Source organism: Strix uralensis, chromosome 1 (genome assembly GCF_047716275.1).
Source record: "Strix uralensis isolate ZFMK-TIS-50842 chromosome 1, bStrUra1, whole genome shotgun sequence".
NCBI classification, from domain to species: Eukaryota; Metazoa; Chordata; class Aves; order Strigiformes; family Strigidae; genus Strix; species Strix uralensis.
Genome location: NC_133972.1, coordinates 136,418,278 through 136,444,820, shown reverse-complemented (window position 1 = coordinate 136,444,820; position 26,543 = coordinate 136,418,278). Strand labels below are relative to the sequence as shown.

General features: G+C 40.8%; 2 protein-coding genes and 1 long non-coding RNA gene across 9 annotated transcripts in view; 1 reads left to right on the top strand and 2 right to left on the bottom strand.

Annotated features, from left to right (window-relative positions):
* The window catches only part of DNAJC5B (DnaJ heat shock protein family (Hsp40) member C5 beta), a 46,701-nt gene extending 42,141 nt beyond the window's left edge, over positions 1-4,560 (bottom strand). The window contains exons 1-2 of the mRNA XM_074893815.1: positions 4,498-4,560; positions 1,779-1,906 (exon numbers count right to left, since the gene is read on the bottom strand). Of these exons, the coding sequence (XP_074749916.1) occupies positions 1,779-1,885 (107 nt within the window). The 5' untranslated portion in view covers positions 1,886-1,906; positions 4,498-4,560. The remainder of the gene's footprint in view (positions 1-1,778; positions 1,907-4,497) is intronic.
* A 17,408-nt stretch (positions 4,561-21,968) lies between these two features.
* On the bottom strand, positions 21,969-24,349 carry LOC141949058 (uncharacterized). 5 transcript variants are annotated; one of them, XR_012630644.1, is made up of 3 exons: positions 24,256-24,349; positions 22,447-22,757; positions 21,969-22,108 (listed from the first exon to the last, which is right to left on the bottom strand). It is a non-coding gene; the product is annotated as an uncharacterized LOC141949058 (long non-coding RNA). The 5 variants fall into 5 exon arrangements; XR_012630645.1 differs by lacking the exon at positions 24,256-24,349 and adding an exon at positions 23,479-23,628; XR_012630646.1 differs by lacking the exon at positions 24,256-24,349 and adding an exon at positions 22,228-22,275 and having other exon boundaries at positions 22,447-22,895.
* The window catches only part of PDE7A (phosphodiesterase 7A), an 80,170-nt gene continuing 77,278 nt past the window's right edge, over positions 23,652-26,543 (top strand). For all 3 annotated transcript variants that reach the window (XR_012630633.1, XM_074882191.1, XM_074882189.1), the window contains exon 1: positions 23,652-24,378. Coding sequence is in view for 2 of the 3 variants with exons in the window: in XM_074882191.1 (XP_074738292.1) it covers positions 24,241-24,378 (138 nt within the window). In the remaining variant the exon portion in view is untranslated. The remainder of the gene's footprint in view (positions 24,379-26,543) is intronic.

The following is a 26,543-nucleotide window of genomic DNA, read 5'->3' as shown; positions in this document are numbered from 1 at the left end:
TTGCTCTGGGCTGTGCTAGTATGATTAATACTGACTTAATTAATAATGCTAGAAAACTCGGAATCAGGTATTGCTTGTTTTATATCTTGTACTAAAGAATACCAGTTCAGCAGGAGATTTTTGGATTAACATAAATTAAAAGATAATTAAAGCAAATATATGAGACTGACTCATCATTTTATCTTGCAAATATTTACAGCTACCCCATTAAAAGTGAATCCCTCTGACATTTCCACTTTCTTCAGAAGCAGCCTTTTTTTTGCTGTAATTACTAATAAAGATGGATAAAGCACCACTCTAAGTTTTACCATAGATCACTGTGTAAATCATCTGTATGCATGTCCGGCATTAAATAAAGTTAATTCCATTCTACATTCTTCCATGACAACTCTCTCCTTTGGGGATTAAAGAAGGCCTCCTTCCCAGAAAATTAAGTGTAAATTCAACAGGAAAACATGAGTTTTGATACAGAAGATGGTTTCTACAGCCAGGTTATACTACAGGGACACAGAAGGTGCAAATCATGAGTGAATTTCGTACTGTAGTTAAGTGTATCCCCCAGTGGTGTAGTTATGCAAGACAACAGAACCATGAGACTTCAACAGTTTTCTTTCCGTTGTGTGAAGAGTTTGGACATTCACTACTTCTCCCACCTCCATTAGAAACAGAAAGTGGGAGAGATGCAGTTTGTTCAAAAACACAAGACAGAGTGCCAGCAAAGTTGAAGCTAAACAGTGATGCAAGTAGATCTATTTCATAACCCCTTTTTTACCTCAAATATATTCTTACATTGGCGAGGAGAAGCAAGTTGTGGTAAAGTCTGACTGGTAATACAGTGCAACAAACTACACCCAGAATGATGCTGTAATAAAAGTTTTACTATATTTATTAAACCTGCAAGTACATGTCTAGCATATTTTGATGTCAAGAACATCTATTTTACTCATGACATTTAAAGTTTTTTCTCCTTCAATAGCAGCAGAGCAGATATAAAAGCAAAATCTTCTAGTCTTACTTCTAGGTCTCATTGCATTTCAACAATAAAATACTTTTCACCATTTTGATAACTTGTGTTTGAGTAAAACTTATCTTAAAGTCCTCTCTTCTTTTATAATAGAGAACCTACCATTTCCTGTGCCAGTATATTTTGGCAGTTGGTTACGCTTACTGTTAAAACCATGTGCCTCTTTTTCAGCTCAAATTGCTTTTAGATTTGCTTTAGATTTGCTTTCAGCTCAAATTGCTTTTAGGTTTTGGTTATGCCTGCCTTCATAAAGTGAAGAACCCTCTCACACCTAGCATTTTTCCCCTTCAAAAATATTACACAGTATAATCAAATAATCTATCAGTCGTCTTCTTTATAACAAGACAAACTGATCAAACTCCTGTCTCTTACTCTAGTTCTTGAATTGTTATTACAGCACTTTTCTGCATTGGCATTACCTTTCAACGTACTTCAGGCAAAGATGTTAACATGATAACTGGGTAGAGTATTCAAAGACTGCACTTTGCAAGCATAGTCTGCATTATTTTATCCTAACAGTCTGACCTCTCATTCAACTAGATTAAAACATTTTAGATAAAGCACACAGATTGCTTGTGGGATGAAACTGATAGATTCACATTGCGTCATCTCTGATTCTTCGCAGGTTCATGGTACAAAAAACATATTGTAACAATCAATGTCTACAGTGCAGGTAACTCAAAAGGTTTTGCCATCATAATCATGCCAGACATACAAGCAGTTTTAGACATGTTGCAAAGCACATTTTACATACCTGTAGGACTTCTTAATCTCATCATGTGTTGCTCCCTTCTCTAGGGCCAGGATTTCATATAATGCTTCCCCTGCCGTTGACAAAGCACGCTGCCTTTGTTCAGCCATGTTAGCAGTACATTACCAAAGCTGCTAATGTAGAACAGAATTCAAAATAGCAGGGACTGCAAGTATATATGGATAGTATTTCTTATTGTTCATTTTAATAGACTTTAATCAGGTAGTAAAAAGTTAAAAATACATGAAAGTGAAACTAATATAAAATCTCATCTAAATTATCCTCTGTCCCTTAAGATATTTTACAGTTATTTAAGAAAATGGAAAACCAAAAACAAAGAACAGAATGTCTTGTGTTAGGTATCACTGTTCGTATTAATGGCTTGGTGTTGCTCTCACTGAAATGAATGGCTAAATTTCCTATAGCATTAAAGCCTGCACATAGTATTTCTACCTAGTTTTATTGGAGTTTGTTTACATCTATCTTTTCTAAGTCTTAGAAGAATAATTCTACTATTTGTTAAGGCTATTGGCTTCCTGAAGTGTGGTAAAACCTTTGTACCTCTGAGTATAACCTAATGCAACACAGTGGTGAATTTTTACTTTCTCAACACAAGGACTCAGATTCAGCCTAACCAGTTTTAGGTGCCTAAGTTAAGTGATTAAGTTTGAAACTTAGTCAAACTAGACTCCTTATATTGTCAACAGACAGAGCTACATACTCAGAGGCCAACCAACCAAGCACTTTCTCCCTATTACCTCTACTACAGTGTGCTCAGGATGACTGCAGTCCTAACTCATGTGCCTGAGGACAGGTGGAATGAATCTGGACATAGGCAATGATGCTAGATAGCAGAAATTGACCTCAGTCTTATAAAAGCAACCATTTATTTCAAACTTATGCATGGAAAATACTGACATCAGTTGGGGTCCTATCTTATTTGAGATACAAGACTTCGGAGTGAATTCATGAGCTTGTGATAAATTTTAAAAGGTGCCTTTAAAGTATAGAGCAAATAAAGGCTAAGCACAGGCTGACAGATTTAGTCCACTTCAGATCTATCATTCATTCCTTCTTTCATCATAGAAGCAAAGCAGACAAACAAATTATTCTCCACTGAGTGGCTCTACTATCTCCTTACAGTTCATAGTTCATCCTTCTGGATTTGAAGAACCAAACATTTTTAAATCAGACATAGCTAATGCTAGGCAATGACATGGAGAAACTCATATAAACCATAATTTAAAACACCAGATATAGATACCTATCATTCAGAAGAGAAAGCTGCAGCTCTTTGATCGCGGACTTGCCACAACAAAACTCTCACCACAACCTCTTTATTTCTATGTATGTTGCACTCTCTCCAAATGTTGAGAAGTGATCACAGAAAAAGGCTAAAAGTGAGCTGTAACCCCAGCCATAAGAAAAATTTCTGAGAACCTGTTTTGTTAGATAAGACTACCCACTGCTATTTCACCCTTCTCATTGCTGAACTAGAAACACTATCTTGCCATTATTCATGTATTATTTACTAGGCCACATAGGTTCTGAACATAGGTTCAGAACCAGTCGCGTAACACTTAAGCTCTTCAGCTTCAATACCAAAGAGAAAATCAAATACCATCTAAATGCACACAGAAATATAATTCACTGAGTAATTCTGGCACATAGTATCTGATTTACTAAAAGAGCTAATTTTATTCATATTTACTTTGATGTTTTCCTTTTCTAATAAACTAATGCACAATTTAGGGTGTGTTCTAAGTTTCTGCTGAAAAAAAATTCCTTTCTACTTTTAAGTGTCATATCAAACCATCAACTAAAGGGACTGAACTTTTGTTTTTAAATTAACAATTAAGAACAAAATTATATATGAGCATCTAGATATTACTTTGCCACCTGCGTAGTTACAATGCTACTTGTTAATAACAGTATGTCCAGAGCATATTTAATATAATCCTGGGATCTATCTTGATCACACTGGAATCATGCAAGGGACATCAAGCCTGTTAATGCACAGGATAATGGTGGGCAACCATGTGAAGTCACAGATATACAGCATTATTTAAAAATTCCATTACATAATGCTGATTAGGTACATGGCAACCCTGAAGCCTAAAATAAAATTAAAGTTACAATGGATTTTATTCTGAAGAACTAAAAAGTCATGTAATTTATACTTTCTCATAAAATAATTTTAATAATCTAGTCAGCTATGGAGATTTAGACTCACTAGCCTATTCAGTCTTCTAGGGATTAATCATCTTGAAGGTCTAGCTACTTAAAATTATTTCTTACTTATTTAAAGCACTACTATAAAATACTAAAAGAACAATGAGATGACACTTTTCTAGAAAAAGTTATGCTCTCTTTATTAAGGAAGATATAACAGTTACAGTTTTAGTACTAGATACATTCCTGATGGCTGAAATTACATTAGAATCTTATTTTCAAGCTATGTACTTCTGTACCAGTAGAACAGAGTCAAGAAAACATTGTTTCCTTCCCTGAATGACAAATATATTAAAAGACAATCCAAATTCTGATAACAATTCCACATATCTTAAGAAGATGGGACCCAGTTAACTAGCTATTTCTGCACAAATTTTATACTATCCAAGACTAACTATCTTATATAGGGGTTGTAATATGCCTTTTTTCTACAATACCCATTTTTTGGATTTGTGCTGAAAAATAAGGCAAGGTGATTCAAATAACATACCTGCTTCAAAAGGTGATGGGACACAATCTGGCATGTATAAACTCACAACATTATCAGTTCAATATCTTCATGTCTTTATGCCAATATAATCCAAAAGGAAAGAAGGAAGTGCCACCAGAAGCCCTGTTCCACAGAAACTCAGCTGCTGCTTTTCATCCTTCACAATCAAGGTTAAACAGGTCAGTGGAGTCTGATTACTCCTTTTGTTTGTTTGTTTAGTATCCAATTGGTTACCTCTCAGGACGATCTATGAAAGAAGGAATAAAACATTCATGAGCCTAAAGGCTGATATATCTGAGAGTTAATGACACCAAAAAATATGGGACAACTGTGTATTTAGTTAGTTGTTCCTCTGTGCTTCGCTCTTGATGGGGTCTTGAGTTTGTCTTTTTTCGGCGTACAAATGTATTAAATTTGTTTAAAGATACAACAGCCTTGCTCTAAAGTTCACTTCTTTGAGACCAACCATGGCTTAGGTTTACTATATAGTCTCTTCCAAAACAGGATTAACTGAGGAAGTCCCTTTAGGACTCCTCCTGAGTTCTTGTAAATTTTTATATCAAAACAGAACATGTAGGGTGTCTTCTCTTATCCTGATGGAGCTTCTCCTCTAACTTATACCATGAAAAAGTCTGGAGAGCCATTCATTTCCATTGGACTATAAATGCCAAAGACTTAAAAAAATAATTGCTCTTAGTATGTCATCCTTGGAACCAAATAGTTCATCCTTTGAACTCAAAAAGTTCATTTCCCAGATCACCCAATTCCAAATTATACATTTTTGTAGTGGGTTGACCTTGGCTGGCTGCCAGACCCCTACCCAGCCACTCTCTCACTTCCCTTCCTCAACAGATCAAAAGGAGAAAATAAGATTAAAAGCTCATAGATCAAGATGAAGATAGGAAGGTCACTTATTACTGTCACAGGCAAAACAGACTCAACTTGGGAAAATTAATTTATTGACAATTAAAAGAGATTTGGATGGTGAGAAACAAAGACAAAAATTAAAACAACACCTTCCGCTCACCACCCTATTTCTAGGCTCAAATTCACTCCTTCAATCCCAACTTGTCTACCCCCACCCCTGAGCAGCACAGGGCAGACAGGGAATTGTGTGTTGTGGTGAATTCGTAACAGCTCCTCTCTGCTGCTCCTTCCTCCTCACACTTTTCTCCTGCTTCATTATAGGTCCTCCCCACAGGCTGCAGTCCTTCACAAACTGCTCCAGTGGGAGTTTCCTGTGAGGAGAACCTGCTCCTACATGGGCTCCTGTCCATGGACCACAGTTCCTTCAGGAAATAGCCACCTTCTCTGGCATGCAGTGGATGGGCTGCAGCAAAATACCTGCACCACTGTGGCCCTCTCTACAGGCTGAATGGAAATACCTGCTCCACCATGGTCCTCTCCACAGGCTGCAGGGGAATCTCTGCTCCAGGGCCTGGAGCACCTCCTCCTCCTCCTTCTTCTTCTCTGACCTTGGTGTTCACAGGGCTGTTTCTCACACCTTTCCCTCACTCCCCACTGCCATGCAGTGTTTTGTTCTTAAATGTTTTCTCAGACACGCCACCAGTTTGGCTGATGGGCTTATCTGTGTCCTGCAGTGGGTCTGTTGTGGAGCCGGCTGTACCCAGTCCCTGACCTCCTCACTAGAGGAGTGTGCCTAGAGTGCCCCACTACCTAAATCTTGTCATGGACACCTGGTACAGTTTTACATAGACTAAAGTCCAGAAATGGATTCATGGAGCCCCATAACCCAGTAAAGCCTGCTTTGGCAAGAGTCAGTGAGTTTGTGCTTGGATTTTACTGCAAGACTGGAACTATAATAATAATTTTAAAAAAAAACCCAAACCCACATGTAAATAATTACGATCGTATAAAGACACTATTTATGAAAAAGGAAGCAACAGTATGACAGCTGATAAAAAAATTAAGTGAATGCTTTTTAATATGAAGAATGTGATTTTAACATTTCCCTTGTTCTCAGGTATATTCTTTAATTTCAAATGTTTCCTCAAATTTCAGCTTTGGATAGGGACAAGGCCAGGCACTTTTCAACCTAAAATGTGAGTGTTTTTCAAAGTTATGAGGAGACAGATTAGCATAGTCAAAATATCTTTTCCAGGACATTAACAACAGAGTAGGTACAGCTAGTTCTATTATGTTGTATGAGCATAATAAACTAGATTATTCAATCATCTTGCTTGATCTTAACCTTTGAAATGACTATCATTCTTGCAAAACAAAACAAAACGTATATTTTTTAATGGCAAGAAGAAATTAAGGGAAAAAATATAAAGAAGAAAATAAGATCACTCTGAGGTTACCCGAATTCTCTGTACTTATATACATCCTATTAGCAAGAAAAACATCACTGTTCTGCAATCCTGTCACATACGTAGACCTACAGTTCTGTGTGAATACAGCTCCCTCTGGCGTGTTGAGCCAACACTGCTCTGTAACCTGTGCTGCTTTTCTTATAAGCCCTCTTCTGTTTGAAGGAAACGAACACAACCTACGCAAATCCAGTTTTTTCCTTTGGGGATTCTATATCCTAAGCACATTCTAATGAATCTTTAAAAGACTTAAACTTTAACGAGTTGTCATAACTCTTTTGTCAGATCAGCTATACAATTTAGAAGAATAAAACATATGATTTAATACCTGTTCACTCTTCTCATTAATTTTTATATTTTTTGTATTGTAACACCTAATAGTGCACCTCAACACCACTGTGGCAGACAATGCAAAACTAAAAGTCCTAGTCCCAAAGGACCTTTTATCTAAAAAGTCTTACTTACACTTTACATTTATATGTTGCATGCATTTCAAAACAGACAAATCAGAACATGTCTGGAAATGCAAAGTTGCATATCGGCCTATAAAAAATTTGAAACGTGGCCCAGACAGAGCAGGAGGGCCAGGGTTGCTTCAGAAGCCTCCAGTTACGCACAATGAGAGCTAAGGGCTGAAGAGCTCTGAGTCACTCTGGTCCTTCCTCCTACCGCTCCCTCCTTTTCCAGGCTCATAGCAAGTTCAGGAACTAAGAGCCTGCAGCTGAAAGACATACATGCATGAAAGGACTGGCATCATTGCTCAACAGCAGTGTGAATTTTTAGCTTCCAAGGCAAGGAAAGGCAATTTTTAAAAGCTGAATTGTTTTCTTAGTTTGCTGAATCTGGCGGTGTTAATATTGACAAGATCAAAGCATGTAGGAGATACAAGTGGTCAGATAGAGCACTCCTGACTTTCATGGAGAACCTACAGCTTCTGACTCTTTCTTCCAATAGTGACAGGAAAAGAAAATCTCTGATTTTACACAGAGGAATTTGGGGGCTGAAATAAATTATCTTGCTGGCGTGCTTTAGTGAAGCCAGCAGGTTAAAGGAGGTGATCCTTCCCCTCCACTCAGCACTGGTGAGGCCTCACCTGGAATTCTGGGTCTAGATCAGGGCTTCCCAGTACATGAGAGACATGGACATACTGGAGAGAATCCAGCAAAGGGCCACAAGGATGATGAAGGGACTGGAGCAACTCCCCTGTGAGGAAAGGCTGAGAGAAGGCTCAGGGGATCTCATCAATGTATATAAATACCTGAAGAGAGGGTGCAAAGAGGATGGAGCCAGGCTCTTTCCAGTTGTGCCTGGTGACAGGACCAGAGGCAATGGGCACAAACCAAAACACCGGAGGTTCCCTCTGAACATCAGGAAACACTTTTTCACTGTGAGGGTGACCGAGCACCGGCACAGGTTGCCCAGGGAGGTTATAGAGTTGCCATTCTTGGAGATATTCAAAAGCCACCTGGACATACTCCTGGGAAACTGTTTCTAGGTGGCCCTGCTTCCTTTCCCCAAAACCTCCCTAGTGTGATTACTATTATCACTAATTTCTGTGGCTTGTTCTGCCAAAAGGTGGTAAGAACATTAGCAAGGATGTTGGAATTTATATTGGTGACTGACCAGAATTGACAAGAGAAAGAAGGCAGGTGAGGAGACTGAAATAAGAGCTCTTGCTAGCTGATGACTTTTCACAGATGAATGAATGCCAGTCTGAAAAAGAAAGACCCAACACAGTAAAGCATGAGGATATGAGTAAAGTATGGTAGGCTAATGAGATCAGAGTGTACATTGAGAAAGGGTGTATACAGGGGCAGTTTGTACTGTTTTTTCATGCTTTGGGCAGGATCTATCCTTTGTTTTATTTTTTAATATTATGCTATGGTAATGTCAACATTAATAACACCCAGCTGAGCAAGCTAATCAAAGGGCAAAAGACTGAGCAGGTGGAAAAAAATGCTTCTGCCAAGATGCAGTGGGCCTCTGGCTCTGGCACAGGGACTGATTTTTGTTAAGAAGGGAAGAGTACTTCTGAGGCAGCTATGTCCCAAATGTTCTTGTCATTTTTTTTAGCCAGTTCTGCTTCACATGCTCCTGGACACCTAGTGCCCTGTCTGAACTGTATTGCATGCTACCTGTTAGATATTCAGTCTCCTAAAGAAGAGAGAATTGGTTTAAGGTCCTTTCTTCAGAGCGAGCCTTTTTAGATATCAGACAAGCCCAACAATTCTACAGCAAGAAATTATGTTCCTCTTGCCACATTTCTCTGTTACAGAATAGTTACTGTCATTATGGCTTTGAAAGTAATAACAGAATTGATTTAAATAATATGATTGCATTGCATCCATTTTTAAATACATGTATCTATATTGGAAGGAAGGTATTCCATCTGGTAACCCATCTGCAACTCCATCTATACAAGAAGTAAGTATTCATAAGAGAACATTCATATATTTGAATTCTCTGAACATATTGTGACCTTCTGTTACTATTCACATAGAATCTCGATTTAAATATGTGTTGGGTTTTTAATATCTTTCAACAACTGCAGTATCGGAAAAAAGTAGCAAACTCAAGAAGTATGAACCTTAAATGAACAGTCAGTTGCATATCCAAATTGCTCATGCCTTTACGTGGTCAGTTTGACACACAGAAGCAATCCAGAACTGTAACTTCCTAGCTCATTCCAGTAAATACAGTTCAAAGGCTTGGTGGACTACTTAAGTGACATGATATAAACATTTTTCCCCTAGAAATTAAATTAGAGGCTTAAAAACAATGTTTTAAGTAATACTAATATACTTAACATTTTCAATAAGATACTTAGTGAAACCCTGGGAATTTTATTCTCATCTGTTTATGAGAAAGTTCCATCTATCCTCCCTAATTTAAAGTGGGTCATGGAGGTAGCTATAACTAAGACATGAATCATAATAATCTCTCTGGCTTTAATTTAAATTTCTTTCTAAAAAACAAAGGATGGGAAGTCCCTAGTATATATACCTTTAACAACTCAGAGGTGAGTTATCTAGGACTTCAAGTAAAAGTGAAGAGAGTCCCCTAATTCCTTATTTAGGCAGTGCCTTGGTAATTTATTTTGCAGACAGCTGTAGCATTTTAAGGCAGTATTCTATCACTTATAGTAAATTAGCAAACTCACAGTTCTGGTAGCAGGGTTATTCATTTTACCACAGGCTAATAAGTTACAGCTAAGAATCAGGAAGATTAGCTTCAACAATATAAGTAAGTGCTTTGACCTATTTCTCAGGTTATTTTACCAGAAACAGATTAGGAAACAGGAGTACCACATCTTCTTGGTACCTGCTCCTTAGGAATCAACAGCTGCTTTCAGTCCTCCCCACCAGGTACAACCTTTCTCCAGCACCTAACTGTTCTCTCCACTTGCTTCTCCTTCACACAGTTTTCTTAAACAAACATCCTTTGACATCTTCTGTCATCTTTGTTTAAGCAAGCTCTCTCCTGAAATCCCCAACATAGTCCTCAGTTCCATCTTGCACCTAATCCCCCCATCTATTCTCACCCAAATCCCTGCAAGCTGGCTCCTTACCTAACATAGTTCCCAGGAAGGAAGGGATGAAGCAGCGGAGATGGCAGTCAGTAGCCATTTCTTTTTAAAGCTTCATTAATCGTCACATAGGATTTATTACCCTGTCTTAGAAATGTTTACTTAATTGGTGGCTGAGAAAGGTAAACTCTTTCTAAACTGCTGATGAGTAACTATCTTATCTATCCAGAAAGGAATGTGTGTTCAGTGGTTGAGTTAAAAATCAAAGAATTAAAGCAACATGTAATCCCAGGAGTAGAGGAATTACAGATTAATGGATGAGAAGACAGAAGTCTCAGATATATTTTTTTTCTGAATGTCACTTACTGGGAGAAAGTAAAAATTCCTAAAAATGTATTCAATTGGCATAAATATTTCACCAATAAAGTAAAGAAGCAAAAACATAAACATGAATGGTATTCTACACATACTAGGTGTAGAAAAAGCCACTAGAAATATTTCCCAATAATTCAGTAAATTAACATTTCAGTAAATTAACAGCTTCATTGTTAACCATTTATCACAGCTGTTCTTAGGGGTTTTTTTCCCCTCCTTATTATAACAAGACCTTTCAGCTGGAAAATACTGAGAGCTGAAACTCGAAGTCTGAACCCATGAGTTTACAGTTGGCTCGAGTCAATCTGAGGGTTGCCAGCAAAGGGGCGGTCCAAACTTTCACTGAATTTTTTCCTTTTTTTTTTTTTTTTTCCTCTTAGTTTTCAGTTAAATCAACTTGCTAGTCTGACTCACTCCATGACTGGCATCGTTACTAGAGCTGATGCAATGGAAGTGGTGACATCACACCTTTTCAGCAGCAGTAAAGTCTTACATTGTCTTCAGCTCATCACAAAACCGCACCTTTTAAAAATTATAGAGGGGCCAGAATACCATACAAGTAAGAAGCACAAGCAAATTCTGTGGAAAATAACACAAATTAGGAGAATTATAGACCCCTCCAGACTATTCTGTGGCTATAGGAGAGGCTGATGTTTGACAGCATATTAAGTTTTTGAAGGCCTCTGCTGCCAGCTTTACAGTGCCATGGGTACATGACACAACGTGCTGTTCCCATTGAAACACCCTCTGAAAATTCAATTTGTTCAAAAAAAACTTTGACAGGTTAACTTTGCCCTGGTGAGATGACTGCTACAACAGGCATTGGTTGCCCACACAGCCCTAACCCTCTGTGGTTCAGGCACCGCGTGTTCCTCTGCAACCAGGATAAAAGCAGACAGGCGGCATAAAATCCTCACGAAGCGCTCTGCTAATTTGACAAAAATGTAATCATGTGCCCACACCTGATCCAGATCAAATTTGTACTGCTGGGTGATGTGGCATGGCCCAGAGCCAGCGGTAATGATTGTGGAACCACAGCACTCGGCTAAGGCTTATCCTGCAGATGAATTATCCGTATGGGAAACTGTAAATACAGACTGTGGCCTATTGCTGTGGAAACGGCTTGTGCAGGCTCCCCAGAACATGTCCCGATCCGCACAAAAGAGACATAGCGTAACCCCTTGCCAAACCACCTTTCTTTCTACCCTTACAGGGAGGGTGCTGGGTTAGCCTCTGACTGAGCACATTAAGCAGGGGAGGGAAAAAAAAAAGGAAATTACATGTCTGAGGTTTTTCTTTCGGGCAAGTCTCTTACAAAAATAAAGGAGTGTACAAATGTCTTTGTTTCCCTGCCAACTTTTATAAGAACTAATTAAGACCAAGAAGAGCTTCATTTTCCTGTTTATTTCATACAGAGAACAACTAATGAATTTAACCTATTGATGATTTTGCAGCTGCCTGCTTTAATTTGTGTATGATTGGGAAACAAAAAGTTAGTGTAACAGCAATGAGTTGCCAAAGCTGCAGAGTGGTCACTGGTGTGCGATCCAGCTGTGTGATCAAACTTCAATTAGGCAGCTGTGACAACAGAGCACAGTGTCCTTCTGAGCAGGAAACCAGTATTAAAATTATGGCTGCTGCTTCGTAGTTGCTTATTTCCAAATCGGCTGATTTGTCCATAATAAGGTCAATATAATTGTAATGGTATATATAGAGTGCTGGCATTTATTCCCTGCTGAAGAACATCACACACTTTTCAATTTTATGATTTATCTATTGATCGCAACAGAAAAGTCAGGCCACAAAATTCAGTGGTAATGTCTATCAATAAATGAAGAATTATGCTTTACCAGAAAACAATATTCGGGGGTAAATATTCACAGGACTTAGCATAGCTCATATTTCTTAGTTCAGGCAAATAGATTACTAGGCATTTATTATATCGAAGAGTCCTATGTACTTTATGGAAATCATACAGAATTCAATGAAGAATTTTATGGCTGCTATAAAACCTACAAAATAATTTTTAATGTCCTTTTGATTCAGAAGGTGAGATCCCAGACCTCTACAAATCAGTGAGAGAACTCCCGATTGAGATTGACAGAAAATGAGCACCAAATCATTTGCAGCTCTTATTTGTAAAATTTTCCATAAATTTCTCTACGTGACTGGGTAACCTTATGGGTTTTACTCACATTAAATTCTACAGGGTTTATTTTTCAGAAGTAGGGGGGAGGATGATTCACTTCAGGAGAAGCGAGGTACTTTATTTTCTTGCTTTCCTTAAAAACCAGCTCTTCAAACTTTTACATGTTATTTCAAAGTATTATTTCAAAACAATTTACAAATATTAGACAGGGATTCCCAAACTGTGGTATCCTAGCATCAAGTACCTAAGCTAGTTAGGGATATGGCGTAGTTGAGAACTGTCAATGTTAGGTTAAGGGTTGGACTAAGTGATCTTCAAGGTGTTTTCCAACCTAGATGATTCTGTGATTCTGTGATACTTAAGAAGGCACATGCAGACCTTGGGAACTACTGCTGTCCTGCTGCACCACCTGTCCCCAGCCAAGGTTAACCCTGCGTTAGCTCATGCATGAAGCTTTGTACCGTTCTAACAAATGGAAACTAGAATATTGAGTAACAGCTAACTCTCAAAATGTGCACTGTTACATGTTTATTATATTCCAAAACCACAAACCTGGAGATGTGAAGCTTTTCCTGGGAAGCTGGGCAAAAGCCTTCTCCTTACAGCAAGCAGAAATTGGCCACCAGCACCCTCTGGCTGGAATGTGGCAGTATTATAAACACTTTAGTGTGTGCTTGGAATCTGTGTCACAGAAGGGGGAAATGATTTCCTGCAGTATGTATGTCATATCAGAGCAGAACAGAATCCATGTTATGTATTACTTGGTAACAGTCAGTATATGCTGCTACTGTTTCTTCACATTGCAATCTCCTCTGCTGGTGCTAGGCACCTGACTTTGTAATCTTTCATCATCTTTTGATGTCACAATTCAAAATAGACAATTTGCAGTAACGGATTTCAGCAATTCTTCCTTTTCTTATTTGCATATTATTTAAAAGTCGCATGCAATTTAAGTTAATGTATTGTTACCAATTACATACAAAACAATCTTTTTTCCTACATTTGATAATTGAGAACTATAAATAAGTTTGCATGATGTACATTTTGAATTTTTTTTCCAAGTAGTGTTTAGAAAGATCGCTTTCATCAACTCTTTCTGCAAATAGACAATCATGCATATAGACACGATAACGTGACAAGAAAACAAAAATATATCTGAAAATTGAATTACAAAGCAATTATGCTTTGAATTCATATGCCGTTTGGGAGTACATTTTGGGCTGTGCATTTTTTTCCATATCTTGCAATAAACCAGTCACTTGTAATGCAAATGGTATTGACTTGCAGTATGTATTAGTATTAGTTCTGACTTCTAACAAATTAAAGTAAATTCTCCCGTTATCTGGGAATTGATTATCTTGGCTACAGATGCAATGATGTGTAGTCTGCCCACGGATCATCCAGTTCAAGATCAGCAGCAATATAACCAATCTTTCACCAAATTAAGCTATTTAGGCCTATTGGTTCTCAAATCTTCATGCTCTTAATTTGGTTTTAATTAATCTTGAACTGGATGATCCGTGGGCAAACTACACGTAAAGTATCAGGATCTTTCTTTAGAGGCTTTACACTCTGGCTCTTTAGACAAGTTACAGGTACTGCAGAATATGTTTTTTCTACTTATTTTGTGTAATCATGAATTGAGTGTATAGTAAAACCTCCTGCATACAACTAAGCAGATGTCATGGTTTTTCCTGGTTTTAGGTATCCTATAAAACATGCTGTCTTGCAGGTTTTGAACAATTTGCAAACTAGTATGTTTATTCAGATTTTACACATTTTAGAATGAAATTGCTTAGTGAGGAATTATATTAACAAATATTCAGAGTCCAAGGTAAGATTAAACAGTATAAAAGTTCCTTATTTTCTTAGGCCTATACTTGTAAAAAGTAGTGTATAAACTTCTAGTCATGTAATTTAATCTAGAAAACTGCTGACATGGTATTGATTTATGCAGATTTAACTGATGTTCTGACACATGACTAGAGGGTGTTCTCCATAATCCCAACTCAGCAGAACATGTAAGAACATCCATAAAATTAAGTATATACTCATACTTTATGCCAATTAACCCATATTTTTGCCTCAAATTCACAGAAATCAGAATCATTCAGGTTGGAAAAGACCCTTGGGGTCATCAAGTCCAACCATCAGTCCTACTCTACAAAGTTCTCCCCTACACCATATTCCCCAACATCACATCCAAATGACCCTTAAACACATCCGGGGATGGTGACTCCACCACCTCCCTGGGCAGCCTATTCCACTGTCTAACCACTCTTTCTGTGAAAAATTTTTTCCTAATGTCCAGTCTAAATCTCCCCTGTGGCAGTTTAAAGCCATTCTCTCTTGTTCTATCGCTAATTACCTGTGAGAAGAGACCAGCACCAACCTCTCTACAATGTCTTTTCAGGTAGTTGTAGAGAGTGATGAGGTCTCCCCTCAGCCTTCTCCTCCTCAAACTAAACAGTCCTAGATCTTTCAATCTCTCCTCATAGGATTTGTTCTCCAGGCCCTTCACCAGCTTCGTTGCCCTCCTCTGCACTCGTCCCAGCACCTCGATATCCCTCTCGTATTGAGGTGCCCAAAACTGGACACAATACTCAAGGTGTGGCCTCACCAGTGCAGAGTACAGGGGGACTATCACCTCCCTACTTCTGCTGGTCACACTATTTCCAATACAAGCCAGGATGCCGTTGGCTTCCTTGGCCACCTGGGCACACTGCCGGCTCATGTTCAGTTGCTTGTCAGTTAGAACGCCCAGATCCTTCTCTTCCACACAGCTCTCCAGCCACATTTCCTCAAGCCTGTAGCGATGCCTGGGGTTGTTGTGGCCGAAGTGCAGGACCTGGCACTTGGCCTTGTTGAAGCTCATCCCGTTAACGTTGGCCCACCGATCCAACCTATCCAAGTCCCTCTGTAGTGCCTCCCTATCTTCATGCAGATCGACACTCCCGCCTAACTTGGTGTTATCTGTGAACTTTCTGATGATACACTCTATGTCCTTAATTCTGCTATGCCTGTCTTGTATCATAAACATGTTACATATATATTCCACATATGTTATATATCCCATATTTATGTTATCTATTCCACATATCTGTTATATGTTTCAATACATTACACATACATTCCAAAGAATATCTTTATGTGAGATCCTAAAACTCGATTTTCTAAAACGAACTACTTTTTGAATTATATAGTATCTGAGTAATCCCTTACATAATCCTGATGTACACTATGGTGAGTTTTTACGATACAGATGATGTGGTCTAACTGTGGGCTGACTCCAAAAGGGGCACTCCCATCACCACTTATATATCTGCACCTTGCGCTCTTTGGCTGTTCCCACTTTTTGGGGGGAAGCTAAGATTCATTTTCTGCCATCTTAACTCCCTAAACTCTCTTAGTTTATCCTATGAGCATCAGTACTGGTAGAGGCAAAGAGCCAGGAGGAGTGAGATGGAGGGGCATGGCCCCTCTGCACTGCAGCAGCTAGCTTAGCACAGATGTATTTTAAAACCATGTTTCCAGTGCACTCCCCACCATTAAGAGGCTCAGCCTCTGTGTTTTAGTGCACTACCCCCCCTCAGCTTTTAAACAAGAGACTTGTCTCTAATTAAATGCAAAGCTGCTTTTAAGAAATTGATTGAAAATTGTTCTCCTAGTAGTCAGTCTGGCTTTTATCTGAACATAAAAGTCAGTTTATCAGAGTTAATCCTTTTAGTATGCACTTGTCTTACAAGAACAATTTTCTTTCATTTGGTCAAGACAAAGGAATTCAGGAATTTCTGTAAATTAACCCTCCCATCGCTTTGTTGCAATTTTGTTGACATATTGGCAACATTCCTTACAGTTTTAATTGGATTAAGCACATAGAAATTTAGTGAGTTGTAAATCAGACAGGATTCCAGCTACCTTTCTGCTATTGTTAAAAACAAAAGGTCTAGCAAAGAATAAAACTAAATAAAACCAGAGGTAGTCTCTTGAAAGTAATGAAATCTTCTCGCTGCATTTGCTCAGGTAGTTAATGGGAAGACTGGCAGAATGACAGATGTTTTTCCAGACTTTCAAGGAGAAGTCATGCTAACCCTGACACATTCTTTCCTTCACAAAGAAATGTCAGGATGCTACATGGTGGAAAAACATCAGTTGCTGCAAATATTTAAGCCTCTTGCTTCTATTCATCCGAATGGGATTACCTTCTACTGCTTCAGGTTTTGATAGAAGAGCAGTCCCACCAATTAGCTAAAAAGCAAACACAAAAAGGTGAAATACCTGAATAATTTTGATGCAAGCTCAAATATATTGGAGAAATGGAAGTATATTTGAGCATCTTTTGAAAAGGCAGAAAAAATAACTACTTGGAATATAATGGAGTAATTTAATTTGAATACTAATTAATATACATTTTTACTACTAATGTGATCCTCTGAATGTACTTGTTAATTCTAATTGTAGTTAATATTTATTTCAACTTAACTCTTTTTGTGAAGGAATAATCGCACAAATGGCACTTCAATAAAAATAAAATTGAATAGTAAAAAAGCCAAAGTACAAGAGGAAGGTAGGTATAAGAGAAAGACTGCTAGGTTCCTGCATGTCGTCATCCAAATTATCAGATGTGCAAATGCTGCAAGTTACTCCAGTTCCCGTTTCTGATTTGCTTCAGCCACCAAAGGGAGACTATTGTTAATGTGTCCTTTTTGTTGCTAGAAATTTTCCAATAATTTTAGCACATATAAAAAAGCAACTACTCTACATTCTCATACAAATAAGCTTCTGCAACAAGGGAGTGTGCTCATCTTTAATATAACCAGAAATAAATTAAAATGTTCTTTGTCTGAAAAATTCTAGTGTTATTAAGAAAGGTCTAATTTTTGCACTTTAAACAACAAACTGCTTTCCTTTAGTTTTTGACAACACAAAACAGTGAGATTAACAAGACACTGTTGCTTCAGCCCAGTTGGTAAGCAGGAACTTTAGCTATTTATTTCACTTTTAGCAGTATTTGATATTCTCAGTTTTAATATCACAAGTCTCCTTTACCATATGCCAATAGGCCAGTAAAGAATCAGATGGGACACCAGGAATCTTTTGAACCTAAATACAACTTCCAAATCCAAACCTAACTCTCAGTCCCTAGATTATGGGACTGCTTACTTATTTTTTTTTTTAAAAATACAGGTCAAAATGGCTTTAAAAAATCCCTGTTAAGACGGTGCTGAAAATTACACCTTCATGTAAAGAAATCTAGAAAGCATGTGAAATTTAATGAGGTATTTGGCCAACATTTAAAACATACAAAAAGTTACAAAGCCAAATAAAAATAAACCACTACATTTTCTAAAGACAGAACGGGTGACTGATGCTCTACAGCTTATCACGGAGGCTACCAGGTACTGTACACTCAACGGTACGTTAAGAAATGATTCAGCTGGTGAAAGTGCAATGCATTCGTTACGTCTCTTCATAGGGGTCCAAACCCACTTCCATTACCAACACAAAAAGCTGTGAATTTTCAGCTTCTAATAACACCATTAAACTTGTAAGCTGCACCTCTGAAACTGCACCTGGGGTTCTCATATCCTCCCACTCTGATATTAAAAATATTCTGCGCATCAGCTGTTATTATGCATGTAAAAATGACACAAAGAGAAGCTTTCTCCACAGGCTTATGCTGACACCAACGCCCTTAGTCATTTTAACACTACTGTAATATGAGGATTTTTGTCCAGACAACCATAATCACTGAGAAAACCAGAACTTCAACGGTTGAGACCATTTAAGCTGTGCGCACTCCAGCAAGTTTTCTAGAAATGCATTTCAGAAAGAGTAACAGCATGAAAAGAACCACCTTTTCATGCGGTTATTCCCAATAATATCTTCAGTGGAGTTACAAAAAGCTGTCTTTGAACCAATATTAAACTTTTGACAGTCTGCAGCTGTGTTCAGAACTGACTTTTGTTAGCCTGTTTCCACAGTCAGTTCCTGTTTCTGGAGGCTATAACTTGTCAGTAAACCTCCAGTCTTAAATGAAGCATGGAGGGGGATTTTTAGGACTGGAAGCAAAGAAAAACTGAAATCCTCTGGGATCACTCTTTTTAGCTTTCTACTCCAGCTTGCTGGTTTAGGCACAGAATTGATATGGGTTCATTAGCCAATGTCAGCTTAGTGAAATTGAAGTTATTACAAATACAGAAAATATTCTAAATAGTTTTCAATATAATATTCAAAATACCAGAAACTGAAGCAAAAGCAAACAAGCAGCCTGCCCAAGCAAGTCAAACCAACTTAATCTGTCTCTCCAACAGAGTGACAAAGCCTGTAGCGAATGGGAACATGGTACACATGACATAGCTCATCTTCGCTGACACTGCCCTTCCACACGGTCCACCCTGACACTACCATAAAAAAAATCACGTATCCCACTTCATCTGATTGACTTCATGGACACGAGCCAAAGCATCTAAATTCAGAGAAAGGCTGCACTGTGTTCCTCATTTTCAGTGAAGAGAACGGCAACTTCAAAGAATAACTTGAATGGCCTGCTGCCTTTCCCTTAATTATTGACTATGAAACCAGCCTTAGGCAACTACTCTCTAGGTTAAGCCTCTAAAGTTAGGAAAGATGAACGTGGGCCACAGAATAGGCAAAGCTACTGCGATACGGGTGCAAAAATGACGGAAAGTGTTCCCAGAAGAGTTAACAAGGGTTGACAGGATATACTAAATACCATTCTTCAGGCCTCTTCCAGATCTTGCACTTATTCATAGAACTTTCACTGTTGACCTGACTGTTTTTGAGAGCATACTTATTACATTTGCAGATGACAGAGAGCCAGTAAAGACTTCAAGTTTATTGAGGGACGGGAGTAGTAGTCAATTTTGACCAACTAAAAAAAATGGGTTGAGGAAATCACAATGCACTCAGGTAAAGGCAGGTGCAAATTATCCCACTCGGGAAGGATGAACACACTGAGGGGATAGCTAAAAGTTCTGCAGAAAATGGTCTGGGGGTGCAGGGAATGGCAAGCCCAACAGGAATCAAGGATGTTGTATTGCCACAAAAACTCAAACAAGCCCAACGCAGACCCAGGGCAGGGCAGAGGGAAGGGACACACCAAATGGGGACAGGAGTACACTTCAGCTGGGCTGCCAGATGTCCGGAAGTCCTATGGAATATCCAGTATTCACTCAAATACTACTACTCTGGGTAGAAAAAAAGGATATATCTGGGTATGTGCCACAGAAATGGCACATGGCAAAAACAATGTGTAATAACACAGTTACTGAGGACATAACAAATCCAAAGACATTTTTTCTGTCTATAGAAATAACCGTGCTTTTTATATCATGTAACTTCTTCAGGTAAGAAAAGCTAAAAACTCTCTTATGCTTGTCTTGATCATGTACCTGTACAAATAAATATTTTCTGTGCTCTTACGGTGCTTTCAAAGTACAAACATCTTGTGCCTTTGAGGATCCTTATTTTCTGTTTCATACAAGAACATGGGAAAAACATCCTCTTCTCTTCAGACTGTTCAGTTCTGCCAGTGTTAGCTGGCTGTGCCCCAGAGTGACGCTCCGCGCCGTGTGGTTTAGCCCAGCAGAATGTCTTGCTGGAGTATCTGTGTGATTTCATACTCTTTTCATAGTAACCAGGAAACTAAACTAGCTCCGATTTTGTGATATTCCATCTCTCTGGTTTCAGAAGTGCCCCTCTTTGTGATAAATCTGGCCATCAGTAACGCTTCTTCCTTGCTAGACAGCACCCCAAAAATGATAATGATGTGTAAAACATTAACTGTAAAAGAATCATTGAAACTTTATTAATGCTCCCTAAATTTGAATAAACTCTGATGTGTGGCCTCTATTAAAGGTTGTACTTGCCATGATAAAGAAGCCACAATACACGGGGCTTACGTAGGTGAACTATGGCACCTCATGATGTCATATGACGCCTTTAAGAAGTGCAGCACTGTGGTGCTCAAAGAACTCCATGGTTCACAAGGAAAACAATTCAAACAAAATGTTTCAAATGAACACTTTGATGTTGCTATACCTCTATAAGGAATAAAAAAATGCTGTGAATGAACACTTTGGTGTTGCTATACCTCTGTAACAAAAATAAATAAAAACCTCTTTTCTGTGCTACAAGCTCCTAAGTTGCAGCAAGACAGCAGACAGAATAGTCAGGATGTAGGACACAGAATGTGTATTCTTTCTGTAACAAACGTATTTAGACTGAAAATATGTGACTTATGCTGTAATTCTAAGGCTTTGTCTACCATCCTGAGGTGTGCTTCTTCCTCATAAACTCTTACAAGAAACCACCACCTGGCTAGTAACTTCTGTATTTATTAAAAATAGCAATGTATCCTGAAAGCAGAACGCTTATGGAATCAGTCACTGCCTGGAAAATCTATGCTTACTTCATAAGAATGTATTTCAGATTCCTTAAATGTGTTTATGTAACATTAATTAGAAATCAAAGATTATCTGATTATTAGCAAGGGAAAACATTGGTTGTTATTTAAGGATATACTGGCTCAGACCGAGTGCTAATACAACCTTAAAGAACTAGTCAGATGGAAAGTACATAGAGCTGATAGGAACCATAAAACACATTATCAATAATCTGTATTTATAGTTTGACCTTGTAGGATTGAAATTTACAACTATGTATATCCAGTGAAAATAAGAATATGTGCTTTTTTTCCCTATAAAACGTATTTTTCATAAATCGAATCTTAAATTGACTAGAGTAAAAATCCATCCTACAGGAGTACAGAAAACTGATTCGTTATTAGTAGGAAAGAACCAAAAGTAATTTTGAAAAATGAATAGGGGAGGGAAATCCTGACTCCTGTAAAGCTGGTGGAGTTCTACCAGTAACTTAAACGCACCGTTGATTTAATGTAAGCAGGCCAAATATAAGTAAATTGTTGAAGAATGCAGAAGAAAACCTGACATACCTTAATAACTAAAAAAAAAAAAAGGCCGAGTGTGTTATTTTACTTTGAATTATTATGTACTTATTCCATTTTGAATTATTGCATGTGTACATTATAAAATCATACTGTGAATGCTTCTGACATTTTTATTTCAAGAAACGGGAGAAAAACAGCTGAAGAAAGCTTTTAAGATGAGGCAGTTGATTCAGTGTCCTCTCTCATGTGTCTGTATGTCCTTGCGGCTATCCATGAGACAATGCGGGACTGCAGTTCTGCAAAAGAACAAGGTGCATTTGTTAACTTTGTAGCTTGGAGTAAAATGGCCATCAATCCACATCTATAAAACTACTTGCTTCTACAACTAGTTCAAACAGATGAAAATCCTCCATACAAACCACCTATTCTTTCCAAATGGGTTCCTCCAAAGCCGTGTCATTGCCTATAAATAACCATTATCATGTGAAATCTAAACCTTTCTGCCAGTAAGCAAGCACTTAGAAGAACAATGTATTATGCAAAATTAAATCATATGAATCATTTTGCAAAATATGATTTTTAAGTGGGTACAGGCACTTCATATATTATTCAAAGAACAGAAACGTTCCCTTACCTATCACGCTATATTTAGGAATTCTTTTTTTTTGTGATGGAGAAATAAAAGAGATGAGAAGATGGAAAAAAGCAGCTGCAGGGAGAGACAAAGGGAGGCTTAGTCCTAAAAAACAAAGCAAAGTTTAGTTCTAAGTGTCCCCGCTAATGCGATGTAGATAGCTATGGACCAGATCACCTCATGAATTATTCTGTTTCTTCCTTAAAGTCCAACTCCTGCAATTGTGTGGTTTACCAGGAAACTCTTTTTACCTTAACAAAAATGACATGGCTTTACCTCTTCATCTTGCAGAAAAACCACACCTCCACACTCTAAAAAACGAACAGCAAGTATTCAAATGCAAATACAAACTCCTCCGCGTAGTGCTTTTGATAGATAATGCATTTTAAACAAAACTGTCTTTCCGTGTTTGGTTTTCGCGTAGCCGCGCAGGTTGGGCGCTCAAGGCCAGGCCGTACCGGGCGCTCCTGCTCTCCCACGGAAGCAGCCGGAGAGCGGGATCCCACCGCGGGGAGACCGCCGCCCCCTCAGCGAGGCTCCCCCAGCCCTCAGGGCACAGTCGGGGGGGCCGAGGGCTGACGGAAAACGCCGACACCGGCTCGACCCCACCCCCCGGCCCGGGGGCTCCGACCCTCGCCGCCCCCCGGGCCCGGCCCCCTCAGGCCTCGCCCGAGAAGCGCCGGGAACGGCACGTGCTCAGCCCGCCGGGCTGCTGGCGGAAGGACGGACGGACGGACGGACGGACGGAAGGGCGGAAAGAGGGAGGGAAGGAGGGAGAGAGGGAGGTGCCGCCTCCCGCCCCTGCACGAGCAGCGCCGCCGGCCGCGGGGCGGGGCGGGGCGTGGCACCTCCCGCCCAACCGTCCCCCCCGCCGGCCTCAGCCCCGGCCTCGCCGCCGGCCGCGGCCGCCACCGAAGGCGCGAAAAAGAGGGCGCATGCGCCTGCCGCGGCGCGCGGGGCCCGCTGGCGCAGCTGAGCCACCCTGCTGCGCACGGGCGGGCGGGAGGGAGGAAGGGGAGAGTGGGTAGTTACGTGATGACGCTCTGCGTGTCGCCAGTCGCGCGACCCACGCAGAGTCCGTTGGGCTTGTGCCTCCTCCTGGGCCAGTACGCTCGGGGCTGTTCCGAGTGGGGGCGGGCGGGGCGAAGGCTTCCTCCCTCCTCCTCCTCCTCCTCTTCTCTCCCTCCTCCTCTTTTCTCCCTCCTCCTCCTTCTCTCCCTCCTCCTCCCCCTCTTCCCCGGGTCCCCTCTCCGAGGGCCCGGCCCCTTCCCCCCGGCGGAGCGGGGCCGTGCGGCAGCAGCGCCTCCTCCTCCTCCTCCTCCTCCTCCTCCTCCTCCCGGCCGTGCCGGACAATAGGGGCGAGCGCGGCGTGTGTCTCACCCAAAGCGGCCCCCCCCGGCCGGCCTCGCCTCCATGCGCGGCGCCGGGCAGCGGGGTTGACAGCGGCTCCCGCCAACGGCAGCAGCGAGGCCGAGGGAGCGGCGACGGCCCCGGGCTCCGGGCCGGGACTCGCCGCCTCGGGCGCTGACAGAGGCGTCCCGCTTCGCCGCCTCCCCCTCGCTCCCGGCGGCGGTTCCCGCCAGGCTTTGGCGGCGAAGGACAAAGGCCCGGGGCCCGGCGCGGCCCGGCCCGACCCCCCGGGGGGTGCGGGGGCGGTGAGGAGGCGCCGGGCCCCCGCGGGGTTTTGCTGCGGGCTTCCCCCCGCCGCCCCGCTGCGGCGAGCCCTGCGCGGGCAGGTGCGGCGGCGGGCGAGGCCGCTGCCCTGCGGCGGGTCGGCGCACGGAGGCTTCTTCAATGGAAGTATGTTACCAGCTGCCGGTGCTGCCGCTGGACAGGCCGGTGCCGCAGCACGTCCTCAGCCGCAGAGGGGCCATCAGCTTCAGCTCCAGCTCCGCGCTCTTCGGCTGCCCCAACCCCCGGCAGCTCTCGCAGGTAGGCACCGCCACCGGGCCCGCCGGCTCCCGCCTCTCTGCGGCGGTGGCGGGAGGGGGTGTCCTGCGCCGGCTGCGCGTCCCGCCGGTCCCCTGCCCGGGCGAGCGGCCCCGGCCGGCCCCCGCCGTGCCGCTACCCGGCGCCGGGGCCTGCTTTTGATGTCAGCGGGGAGCCGGTGGTGCCGGAGCGGTGCGGCGGGGGTGGGCTGGCGGCGGAGCTGCCCCCGCCGGCGCCCGGAGAGCGGCGGCGGCCGGGGCCGGCCTGCCTCCTGGCCGAGCCGCCGGTCCCGCCTTCCCCGCCCGCTACCAAATGCCCGTGGCGGTGGGGAGAAAATACGACGATTTATAGGTTTTGGGCTAGCTATTGTCGAGGTTACCTTTTTAGCATCGGGTGTAATGCGAGCGCTGAACTCCTTGGGGTTGATTTCCAGAGCCAGTGAATTATTTTTCTCTCCTGTAATTTTTAAACTAGGGCTGTTTTCTAGCTTTTTAACTTGGGCTTTCTTTGAAGGGTCTAAGTTTCCTATGGGGTTGCCAAAAACTGCAGTGACTTTACTGAAATAATGAACATGCACTGCAGTGTTTTATTTGGGATGCTAAGCTATTTCTCCCTCCAACTATTAAGACTTGGCAATCGGTCTAGAAAGAGACAAAGATCCTTGGCTTTTTTCATTTCCATGGTATTGTTCCCTGCCCACATTACATCAGTCACAAGATGGACTGTACTGTATTTTGTTTCATCTGATCGTGTTGGAAATACTGCAAAAAGGGTCATTATAACGGTCAGGACAAAAGGAAGGTTTTTCTTGTGAACGCTGTCCTAAATTTCTGGGTATGAGTTCGTATGTTTTCCAGCAAACTGTGATAAAATTATATTCTGGCAGAAGGCTCTGGAGAAAATTCGGCATTATGGTGGAAAGCATGTGTTTTGGTGGGAAGTCAGCCGGTTTTGACTTCTAGGGATTTCCTATAATGTCTAGATTAGAAGGTCTGCTTCAGTGTTCTGAAGTACGTTGTCCTTACAGAAGGTGTTGTAATGGTCATTTTTTGTTCTTTGTATTTTTGGGGTATATTATTAAGTTATTCTGCTTTTTCATGACTTGCTCTGCTTCATAGATGCAAATATAGAAAATATAGAGCTTTCCTGGTTTGGTAGCAGTGAAGCTCTGTGTGAGTACTAGGTGTGTGTATGTTTGGGAAGGAAGAACTAACAAAATACTGTGTTAGTGACCATGAATTTGAATGCATATGGAAACAATTATTAGTAAGTAAATAAAGATGAATGTATGTTGACAACCCTCCCTTCCCAAGTATGAACGTAATAATTGACAAAAACTTTGGTTTTATGACAAATTAGTTTTCCCCGTAACAACTGGGTTAGTCTGTTTTCCATTTGTACGACTTTATCTGAGTTGTATTTGGTGATGGTGAATTTTCCATATATATAAGCCTTCTTGAAAGTCCAACCTAATTTAGCCTGTTTTGTCCTGTGCAAATAAGAGAAGAGTCTCTCTTGTTTGAAGCATTCATGGTCTTCTGGGAAAAGGAATAGGCAAAATGTTCGAAGTGATACACTGTATTTATTTGTTGTCTACGTGGTCTCCAGAGCAGGTGACGCATGAAGTGTATACAGGCTTATCAAATTAAATACGGTATTGACATTTAAGTATTTTTTTTCCAACTTTTCAAGCTTCTCAATGGATTCCTTGTTTTCTGACCAATATGCTGCAGGTATATTGGAGTGAGTCACAGGGAGAGGTGCTTGAGTAACTCGTAAAAAAAGTGGGAACTATATGTATGCTTGACCAAGTAGTATTTCTTTTGAATAAACCAGAGAATGCATAGACTCATGCCTATGCATTAAAAAGGGAATTAGGATATTTAAGTGAAGAAGTCTTTGCTAATACTGGCCAGCAGATTAGAGTACTATGTTTTACTGTCTTTATCTTTTTTTTTAATTTCCCTAAAGTCTCCTGCAGACAATAGGGTGTGAGTGTCTACCAGACATGCAATCATAGGCTGGTGTAAATGGTAGACTAAGAAGCATCACCAGTGAAATTAATGATTCTGTGTAATTTCTGAATTTAAGCAAGTCTCCTGTAAGACTCCTAGTATTCCAGTTCTGTTGCTGTACAAAGAGGTCTGAACCCTTACCAGTCTGTCATT